General features: G+C 43.3%; 1 protein-coding gene across 1 annotated transcript in view; it reads right to left on the reverse strand.

Annotated features, from left to right (window-relative positions):
* Positions 1–4,166: 4,166 nt before the first annotated feature.
* tec (tec protein tyrosine kinase) overlaps positions 4,167–11,127 on the reverse strand; it is an 8,510-nt gene continuing 1,549 nt past the window's right edge. The window contains exons 2-18 of the mRNA XM_041031643.1: positions 10,345–10,547; positions 9,762–9,866; positions 9,554–9,635; positions 8,903–9,031; positions 8,324–8,376; positions 7,862–8,079; positions 7,456–7,521; positions 7,306–7,360; positions 6,997–7,079; positions 6,710–6,843; positions 6,519–6,593; positions 6,252–6,423; positions 5,951–6,167; positions 5,696–5,760; positions 5,477–5,595; positions 5,123–5,280; positions 4,167–4,955 (exon numbers count right to left, since the gene is read on the reverse strand). Of these exons, the coding sequence (XP_040887577.1) occupies positions 4,872–4,955; positions 5,123–5,280; positions 5,477–5,595; positions 5,696–5,760; positions 5,951–6,167; positions 6,252–6,423; positions 6,519–6,593; positions 6,710–6,843; positions 6,997–7,079; positions 7,306–7,360; positions 7,456–7,521; positions 7,862–8,079; positions 8,324–8,376; positions 8,903–9,031; positions 9,554–9,635; positions 9,762–9,866; positions 10,345–10,509 (1,980 nt within the window). The 5' untranslated portion in view covers positions 10,510–10,547 and the 3' untranslated portion in view covers positions 4,167–4,871. The remainder of the gene's footprint in view (positions 4,956–5,122; positions 5,281–5,476; positions 5,596–5,695; positions 5,761–5,950; positions 6,168–6,251; positions 6,424–6,518; positions 6,594–6,709; positions 6,844–6,996; positions 7,080–7,305; positions 7,361–7,455; positions 7,522–7,861; positions 8,080–8,323; positions 8,377–8,902; positions 9,032–9,553; positions 9,636–9,761; positions 9,867–10,344; positions 10,548–11,127) is intronic.

Raw genomic sequence — 11,127 nt, forward strand, 5'->3', positions numbered from 1 at the left:
AACACACTTCTTCAGACACTTCGAGAAAAAAAAAACTTGCTCACAGTCACAATGCAAACAGTTTTCCTGATGTTCAGGTATGATGTTTGTAACATTAGCTAATTAGCAGTGAACACAAAGTAGAGCAGAGGCTGAAGTGAATGTGAATTCGTTTTGAGGGTATTTTGACGTAAATTACTTTTTATCTTGCGCCATTATCAGGTCAAAATTTTCATCTCTTTAATATTGTTGTATTTGATGCTGTAGAATTGTCATATTAATCAAAATGTGGTGTTTTCTTTTTCATGAGAATGTAATGAAGAGTTCAACATCCAAACCCTGCATTTCCTCTCAGCGTTTTTTTTAATATTAATGCACAAGAATGTTATAGAAATGACAGGAAACAGAATTTTAATGCAGCTAAATTTGTCAGACAAAAACAAACCATTATCCAGCTTAAAGACTGGAGACTTGATCATTAGTGAGTTTTCTTACAGCGACTCAGTTCAAACTCCATCACTATGTAAATCATTTCTCAGTAGTTCTGTTGTGTTTCCACAAATTCAAATGACTAACAGACTGATTCAGTTAATCTAATGCAGGGAAAATGATAAAATACCAAACCAATGTGATTAACAAATTTATATTCTGGTATCAGTTCACTTTCAGACGTGTCCAGCAGTTTTTTTTTAGACGATGACGTAAGATGAACAGATGCTGAGGTTGAACGGACAGAGGAAGACCTGGATGGGCCAGATGGCATCAGCCTTTTTTAATCCGACGGCCGATGAGAGATCAATTTAAAACTGGGTTATTTCGACTCTGATGCAGCTGCGCCTCTCTCTGCAGTCACTACTCAGTCTCCAGCATTGTCCCACCCACAGCACCATCTGATTGGTTACACGCAGAGTCACGGCACAGGTAACAGCCAATCAGCAGCGATGCGCAGTACTCACACACACGGCGGAGAGGAGAAAAACTTTTGGCTCCGGAGCGCAGGTTTCTAAGGTAAGTTAAGGCAGCAGACTTTCACGAAATTGTAATAAACGTCCCAGTTCTCTCAACTCAACTCACAACTACCAGGAACGTTACTGTGAGGCCAATAACGTTATATAAACAGAACAGCAGCTCTGCTCGCTCGCAGTCCGTCCAGACGCGTCTGTTAATCACTGGAAACAAGGCTGCTGATAATATTGATATGGAAATAGTCCGTGATAACAGTAAGAAGTGTGTGTGAGAGAGTAAAATTCAGTTCGTTTTATTGCAGAGAAGCACGCTGAGGGAATGGCTGGAGAAAATGTGTGTGTGTGTGTGTGTGTGTGTGTGTGTGTGTGTGTGTGTGTGTGTGTGTGTGTGTGTGTGTGTGTGTGTGTGTGTGTGTGTGTGTGTGTGTGGGCCACATGAAAAGCTGCAGAAACTGACAGTAAAGCACCGTCTGTCTGAGAGAAAACTGTAGGACAATAATGGCTGTTTAACTACCAACTTATTTTACTTTACCTTTTCCTGTGCTGATTGATCCTAAGCAGCAGAACATGACATGTTGTTAGATGAAGTGTGTCCTGAAGCTGTCTGTGATAGTTTCTTATAGAGAGGAGCAGGATGTAGGCATCATAAAGCCTACATGAACTGCATGGTGTTCAGGGATCAATAGTCTCTCCTATTGCTATTAATCATTAGTAATGTGGCAGCCTAGTTTTGAATAACAGGGTCCCTGCTATCACATGTTGTTAAAATATAACATTTACATAATAAAATCTACAGGCTTCCCAAATGCTGTAATAAATTAAGCATGATGGGTTGAGCATGTGTCAGCATGTGGCCCCACATTTAACTCTCTCTTTTTTTTCAAACCCTTATTGCAGATGGATAGATAAATAACTTCTCTGCTTGTGGAGCAGTGTTGGTCAGGGTGAAGGTAGATTCGTCAGTTTCACTGAATGCATGGGAGCTTGGGAATAAATGGCCTCTGTCAGTAATCATTGGCTCCAGCCTGGTGGTTGTAGATCATGTTATTATGTGTGTTCTTCATGTTCTTATCACCATCTTTATTCCAGAGCTGTAAGAGTTGGAAGGTCAGTTACTGATGCAGGTAGAGTAGCAGTAAGTAAATATCATGAAGAGTAGTGAGTTTTCTTACAGAGACTCAGTTCAAACTCCATCACTATGTAAATCATTTCTCAGTAATTCTGTTGTGTTTCCACAAATTCAAATGACTAACAGGCTGATTCAGTTAATCTAATGCAGGAAAAATGATAAAATACAAACCAATGTGATCAACAAATTTATATTCTGGTATCAGTTCACTTTCAGACGTGTCCAGCAGTTTTTTTTTCTGTCTAAGCTCCAGTACTTATGGAGCGATTACTGTAACTACTCTGTGGCCTTTAAATTGTTGTTGGAAATGAGAACTGGTTCTCATCTGATTTACCTGGTTAAATAAAGTTTCAATAAATAATACAAAATAGAATGTATGGAGACATTTTTAAATATGCAGATAAATGAAACTGTCAGGAGACAAACAGCTGTAGCTTTTCTTTTTGACAGGTGAGTGGATTTAATTTTTGTGTAAATTTATGTGTTTTTGAACTGAACTGAATTGAATGTGCAGCATTTTAAATGACTCTGCAGCTGACTGTGAAAACACAGAATGATGATAAGCATCTGAAGAGTAAAGGTGGTGAATGAAGAGGTTTCAAGCACAGATTAAAGATTAGACTTGATCATTAGTTAGTGAGTTTTCTTACAAAGACTCAGTTCAAACTCCATCACTGCGTAAATCATTTCTCAGTAATTCAAATGACTAACAGGCTGATTCAGTGAATCTAATGCAGGAAAAATGATAAAATACAAAACCAATGTGATTAACAAATTTATATTCTGGTATCAGTTCACTTTCAGACATGTCCAGCAGTTTTTTTTTTCTGTCTAAACTCCATTATTTATGGGGCGATTACTGTAACTACTCTGTGACCTTTAAATCAAAATGAGAACTGGTTCTCATCCGATTTACCTGGTTAAATAAAGGTTCAATAAATAAAAATGTATGGAGACATTTTCAAATATGCTTATAAATGAAACTGTCAGGAGACAAACGGCTGTAGCTTTTGTAGCGAATATTTCAAGAATTAATTTTAGCTCAGAGCTACAGAAGCTGCTGTATCTTAGGTTTTAATGACGTCGTCTTCAATCAAACTGAAAGAAAAACTTTTACTTACTACACATTAAAACAGCAGCTGTTTCTGCAAATGTCAAATGTAAAGAAAAAATTCAAACAGAATAAGAATAATAATGTGAAGCGTAAATTTCAAGAAAAACTTACAACCTTCCTGAAAGTCCGTCGGTGTCTTTGTGTTGAAACAGCAGCAGAAACCAAACGGATTTGCTCAAACAGGAGTTTGTGGAGGAAGTTTGACTGGTGCTGTACATTCAGCAGTTTAGGTGAAACTTTCACTAAGATATCAGCTTAAATTTTCTGCAGCCACGCCTTCCTCCACTTTCACACACTTCTTCAGACAGAATTTTGTGAGCTGACGCAGCATTAGTCAGAATGCTGCACATTCAATTCAGTTCAGTTCAAAAACACTTCATTTGTCCCCGGGGGGTAATTTAAAGGCACACAGAGTAGTTACAGTGATGAAGAAACCATGGTGGGATTATTGAGAACATGTAAATATAAATTTACAGTCAGACTCTGAACAGTCAGTGATGGACAGGAAGTACAGGACAGGGAAGTGATTTCTGACACAGCATTAGTCTGCGAGAAATTTCCATCTCAATACCAAGAAGTAAAAAGGTGTTAGCTAAGCCCCACCCCCTTAGTTACTGTTGCTATGCTATCCCAAAGGTCATAATTACTTCAGGGCTCATTGGTGAACCTGGGTGCTGTGTTTCCAGGCTCAGTCAGGTTAAAACGCTTTAAACTCAGTCTGAAGTGGGAACCTGAAAAGAATAAAAGTATAAGAGTTTACAGACATGTTAGCAGCTCTGTGAAGTTTGAGCTAAATGCTAATGTCAGTGAGATAAAATGCTCACAGTCACAGCACTAACAGTTTTCCTGATGTTCAGGTATGATGTTTGTAATATTGATTTAATTAGCAGTGAACACAAAGTAGAGCAGAGGCTGAAGTGAATGTGAATTTGTTTTGAGGGTATTTTGGTGTAAATGACTTTTCAAACCCTGAACTTCCTCTTAACAGTTTTTTAATATTGATGCACAAAGATGTTATAGAAATGACAGGAAACAGATTTTTAATGCAGTTAAATTTGTCAGACAAAAAAAGAAACCATTATCCCGACCTGGTGAGAAAGTCTGACAGGAGCAGTTCACACAGGTGAGTTCTTACTGGGAGGACAGGTAAGATTTTTTTTTAAAACCTGATACTGACCGAAGGACCGAGTGTCCAGGTCTGACAGAACTGCCCGGAGGAAACACTGAGGCTGATGTGTCCACCGTGTCAAACATTCAGCAACATGAAGGAAAGAGAGAAGAAAAACTCCTGGATCCACAGTGGAATTGGACGGGTTCTTCCCTGGACCATGTCCCATCCTTCCACCAAGTGTCATCATCATGTTGATGATTAATAAATAAACAAACAGACACAGGAGGAAACTCCACGGCAGAGATAATCAATCAGTTTTTTTTTTAACGTAGAGCCTCAGATTTCGCCGCCGTCTACAGCTGGTGTGATTGGTCCTTCTCTTGCATCTGATTGGTCAGTTTCAGTCTGAGTATCATTACATCGTGTTCTCCACATTGTCCTTTTTTGTTGCACAGCAGGTTCGATGACGACTGCCATAACATCCCCAAGTTACCACGGCGATGGCCTCGGAGCAGGAGTGAAGGCCGACATGGCCGACAGCAGACGGTGGAAGCTGCTGGTTTGGTCAGTTGGTCAGTTCGGGGGAGGAGTGTCAGCCTCCAGAGCGTCAGAGATCATCATGCAGAGCTCAGAGAAGGACGGACGGTCCTCCGGTCTCTGCAGACAGAGGGAGAGACAGCAGCCGAGAATTATTTCATCCTGTCCCTGAACGTTTCTTTCAGACGTCTCAGTCAAGGAAACACAAAGGTCAAAACTGGACACTGAAAATGGACGGTCACAGTCCAGGACCGAAACAGACACGGGTGGTTTCTCTCGGCTCTCACCTCCTGCCAACAGAGCTGCATGGCGTCATAGATGGTGGGCGTGGCCATCTTGGGCCTGTACAGGCGGTGACCCTGGGTTACCAAGGTAACGACCTCGTGGTTCTGGTGCTGTTCAAACGGCATACGACCCTCGGTGAAAACCTCCCACATCAACACACCTGGACACACAAACGCACGTGAAAGGTGGAGGCTTCGTAAGAGTGGTGAGGTTAAAGCAGGTGTGTGTTAATGCACAGCAAATACACAACCACTGGAACTACCTGGTTAACTGGTCATCACTGGTCACCACAAACACATCGTCACAACAAAGTGTTCACATTTTGTGGGAAATGTTTGACACTAAAGCGCGCTCACCGTAGGACCAGACGTCCGACATGCTGCTGTATTTGCAGAAGTTAAAGACTTCGGGAGGCGACCACTTCACTGGGAACTTCACACCCGATGAACTGGTGTACTGGTTGTCTAACACATACCTACGTAAAACACATTAACATCTAAACAAGGCAGCACACAGGACTTGTTGTGAGGTAGTCTAAGTAACAGAGTGGAAACGCGCAGGGAGCGAACGCCTACCTGGCCATGCCGAAGTCAGACACCTTCACCACCAGAGCTTCGTTCACCAGACAGTTTCTCGCAGCCTTCAGAGCAGAAAATACAGAAGGAAATTAAACAGGAAGGAATGAATATTCACATCACCACACGTGATGTGCATCATTCTGTTTTCTGTTTTCTTTCAGTGACAGACAATGTTTTCACAACGTGTCTCCGTATAAGAAGAGCACTTAAAAACAGATCCTGTACTGGAATAAAAAAGTAACTGGGTGTTACCAGATCTCTGTGGATGAAACCGTTGGACTCCAGGTACTCCATACCCTCGCTGACATCCAGGCAGATACTCAGCAAGGACCCCAGGCTGAAGCTGCCCCGTCGCTGCCGGAGGAAGTTCAGCAGGCAGCCGTGCTCCATGAACTCTGTGACGATGTAGATGGGTCGCTGCTGGCTGCACACTCCGTACAGCTGCACCAGTTTGGGGTGGGACAGCTTCCTGAAAGAAAACCACACACCAATGACAGTGTCACACATTACTTCACGGACACCCTGTCTCATCCTGTCTCCTCTCCGTCCTTACATCATGACCTTGGCCTCCTCGATGAAGTCCTCCTCGTACATGGCTCCCTCTTTGATGGCCTTGATGGCCACTTTGTGCTGAGCCCTCCACTTGCCGAGCCTCACCAGACCATACTGCCCGCTGCCCAGCTCCTTCATGAAGGTCAGCTCACTGGGGTTGATCTCCCACTTCTCTGGAGGGACAGACAGAGGGAGGAGGAAGGTAAGAGACAAAGAGCCTTGTGTCTGAAAGGTCCAAAACCTGCAGAGCTGCCCCTTTAGGACTCACCGTAGCTGAAACCAGCAGTGGACGGAGCAGACTTGTCCTGTTTTCCTACAGGATACCTCAACCTTGCAACAAGACCTGAGACACACAGAGATAAAAAAATAAAAAGAAAGTCACGGTTTGAATTACAGAGCACATTTTAAAGTGTAGATATCGACCAGCGCGAGCTTTGGAGGTGTCCGATTAAATTGTACCTGCTGCGTTGTGCTTGTGATACTCGATCAGGTCGGGGATGGAGCTGAACAGGTGTTTCTCCGCCAGGTAAAACTGAGGAGACGAGCCTTGTGTCTCCTTGATGTGGTAATGTTTTATAGACGACCCTCCCTCCCTGCGCACACACACACACACACACACACACACACACACACACACACACACACACACACACACACACACACAACACACACACACACAAAGCATTACAACAACATCCACTGACACTTTGTTGTTTTCAGTCTGTAAACAGACACAGTCCCGTTACCCTGCAGCAGACTTGGTGTAGAGGGACACGGTGTAGGTCCCTGGAGTGCTGGAGTCTCTGACAATGAAGGCTCCTTCTTTGTCCTGCAGGGGGCGACACAAAGGCTCAAAACTAGATTTTTTTTTTTTTTTCTTTCCTTAAATTTTTCTTTATTGTATAGTTGATGGTATCAAAGGCAAAATGAGGCACGAGGGAGAAGCCAGACAACACAACAAGATCAAATCAGTAATTATACAATGAGAGGAAAAGACGTGTGGAGGAGACAAAAGAAGTAAAGAGAGATAGAATTGGTAGGAAGAAAAGTCTCACCTCCTTCCTCAGCAGCTCCTCTGCCTTGTTTCTGTTGACTTGTTTACTGTACCAACTAGAACAAACAAACAGTACAACACATGTGACACCGACATGTGGAAGGTCCGGTGACTTTATAACGGCAGCAGGTGAAATGATTAACACACTCACGGAAACTGCACCAGGCTTCCAGAGCTCTTCTCTGTCACATAGTTACTTGGGATGTAGCCTTCCTCACTGTGGAACACACACACACACACACACACACACACACATCAGAGGCCAAAGTAAAACTAACTTCCTGTTGTTGTGCAGAACATCTGTCCCTTTCATCGCTCCACGCCCCTCTGGGGAGCCACGCCCCTCTGGGCAGCCACGCCTCACACCCCAGTATTTGGCAAAGTCATCAGTTCATGCTGAGGACGCCATGATGTTCAAATTCATCCAGCGACTGTTTCAAAGTGAGAAACCAGCTGACCAGCCACGGAGACACGCCGCTCACACAGATAAACATTCTTATTTTTAACTTTACAGTCATTAACCTTAGCGTGTCAGCTGTCAGGACACACGCACTCACCCGTACTTGTTGCGCGCCTTGTACCAGTTGACGTCACATTTTTCTAGGATGACGTACTCGCCTCCTCTGACCAGACTCAGGTCATGTGGCTCGGTGCCCGGGAAGTCGTACAGAGCCACGACCACCTCATCGTCGTCATCATCATCATCATCCTCACCATCATCGTCACCGTCATCGCCATCCACAGGGGTCGGGGGGAGGGGAGGACGGCAGCGGCGCTGTCGGGAGACGGACAGGAAAAGGAGGGACGACATAGAATAGAATATACTTAGATAGAATATACTTTATTGATCCCTTTGGGAGGTCCCTTGGGGAAATTTGGGACATGAGCAAGTTTTCATTTAAAATGTTAATCATAACTCTGTGTGTGTGTGTGTGTGTGTGTGTGTCTGTGTGTGTGTGTGTGTGTGTGTGTGTGTGTGTGTGTGTGTGTGTGTGTGTGTGTGTGTGGTTAGTGGTTACCCTCTTGTCTTTACATTCCTCTCCAGGAATCGGGGGTAAAGGTTTTCTGGAAACTAGAAAAGAGGAACAGAAAAAGTAAACCAAGCAGAAAATCTCAACATTTTCTCGTTAACTTCAGTAGCACGTCTACCACCGTCGCACCTTCACCTCTGACCTCTGACCTCTTGCTTGTTTAAAATACTGCTAATAAAAACTGACGCTTATCATATGCAGCTGCAGCAGTTGCGAGTTTGAATGAATCAGCTACCAGTTTAAATTTAACCTCACTGGGTTATTTCCTGTTTGTCTTTACACTTGGTGAATCAAGTGTTTCAGATTCTACTCTACCCAGAAATACCCAGGTTAAAGGAGCAACGCGTAGTTTTTTTTTTATTGTTAAGTTTAAAAAAAGACAAAATAAAACAGCAGCAATAACAATTAATCAACACATGATCAGCACGTGTGTGAACACACGTGTTGTTCATGTGTTGATCGCTTTGTGAGGATTTCAGTTTTAAACCATCGTAGTGAGGACACGTAACGGGTCAGGTCAGGTCACAACTCTGTGTGTGTGTGTGTGTGTGTGTCTGTGTTCCTTACTGTCTCCAAACAGGTTGTACTCTTCGCAGCCCGGAGCCTGTTTTTCCGCCTGGCGACAGCAGAGCCACGCCCCCTCCTGCCAGAACTGGGGATGAAACTTCGTCAAGACCATCGGGTTGTCTTTAATCTCTGCACACACACACACACACACACTGTTCAGCAAACAGTTTACATTTGTAAACACGTTTAGCAGAGTTAGTTATTAGAAGGTCCTGCTTGGATTGTTGGGGCAGATTGCACTGAGGGTATTAAAGCACCTTCACTGCCTTTGGCGAGTGGGTGAAACAATAACTTACTTCCTGCTGTTTAAAACGGCTGCACGCACCTGAGCCTTACACCTCACACAGTTTCTCTGCCTCACGTCTTTTCCTCCACAACCACTCACTTCAGTTTTATTAAATTATCGGGGTGGTAGCCAAAGCAAGGGGCAGCTTACGTCTCAGCTCTGACCCTGTTCTCCATCTCACACACACAACAGTGGAAACAGTTGGGGGCTGCTAAGGAAAGCAGCAGCGTGTGAAAACCAGTTTCAGACATGTGGTTTAAAGTGTGAAAACATCTTTGCTGCAGCTCAGAACATAAACCGTGAGTGTGACCTGCCATGTTTCCACCTTTACAGACAGAATAGAACAGAACAGCACAGAGACCAACCCTCTTTCAGGCTCTGGACCCAGAGACTTCTGCTGTCGTGACTCGGAGCAAAAACGTAGAGTGTGTTGGTATCATACACAACCTGGACAAAAACACACACACACCGACGTTAAGTTTTCATTTAAGATACCTGCAGCAGTTTAAAGGTTAGATTTACTGGATTCACAGACAGTTTGAAGACAACAGACGCTGATTTAATGTGTGATACCTGGAAGGGGTATTTGTTCTGGCAGGGAATGACTCCTCCTCCGTTCTTGACGATCTCCACACATCTGATGCGGCTCAGCTCGATCGATCCTCTCCTGAACCGCTTCTGTTGGTGGAAACGAAGTGTGAGACGTCTGAATTCATTCATCGTTCATTGGATCAGAACTGATGTTTATTTACGGTTTTTGATAAGAAACCTTAAACAAACAGTCATTTCCTTCAGCAGCGTATTTGATTTGATTATAACTGTGATAAGAGCAGGTCTAATGCAGGTGTGTTATCCTGGAAATTCAGTTTAAAACAGGGTGGTGTTCACTGACATTCAAACTGTTTTACTTTGTGAACTAGAGTTCAACATTAAGTCCAACTTTTTCTTCTGCGAATAACTTTTTGAAAAATATTTTAATAACTTAATAATTTCAACTTCATTTATATTTAGAGTTTAAACAGTTGAAAGCATTTGGGCAGTTTTTATTTCACTGACTGATACCAGTTTCATGTTTGCAGGCTGAATATGAAACGGGGGAAACAGCTCGCCTGGTGCCTGGAGCCTAAAAACAGGGATAAAAGGCGATCAAAGCCACCTCTGCTCTTCCATCGTAGTAGGTCAGCCGGCTCTTGGTGAGGACGAACAGTCGCTCCTTGTAGTTCAGCGGCGACGTCCTCTTCTTCTGCTGAGAACGCTTGATCAGTGTCTCCTCCAATAGCACCTCGGCACTCATCCTGGCCTCGCCCACACCCTCGCCCATTGGTGGGTGTGGTCAGAACGTAGCGGGGCGGAGCTGAGCTGAGGAGAAACGCACAATTTTATATTTAATAACAACAGTGGAAAGTACATTTACTCAGAGACTGTACTTTTGTAAAGTCACTCCGATCTTCGTGTGCTTTACTTGAGTATTTCTTTTTAATGCAACTTCAAACTTCTGCTGCATCAGATTCAGAAGGAAATGTGCTCATATTCATTCATTCATTGTCCCCAGTGGATGAATCTGATATGACTAGGATTAATTTATAGTTTCTGACAAACACAACTAAATGTCACATTTGTGAAGCTGGAACCAAAGTGACTTAAAAATGATGAAATGTTGATGATTAATCATTCAGTGATTAATGATGATTAATCAGTTACTCATTTAATCGTTCCAGCTCTATGATCAGTCCCAAAGCAGAGTTTCTCAACCCAGTTCACTGAGACTAAATAAAGTCCTCGATTCAGATCTGTACCATCGGTGTGGTCACAGGCAGGAAGTCTGATCCACACAGGAAATGATGAAAAATATCTCGAACACAAATAGAAACTGTCTCCTGACTCCTGACGGCTGGTGGTTCAAACAGCTGATGTACTTTACTGTCTGTACGGTACAATG

The sequence above is a fragment of the Toxotes jaculatrix genome, chromosome 23 (assembly GCF_017976425.1).
Source record: "Toxotes jaculatrix isolate fToxJac2 chromosome 23, fToxJac2.pri, whole genome shotgun sequence".
In the NCBI taxonomy this organism is placed as follows: Eukaryota; Metazoa; Chordata; class Actinopteri; family Toxotidae; genus Toxotes; species Toxotes jaculatrix.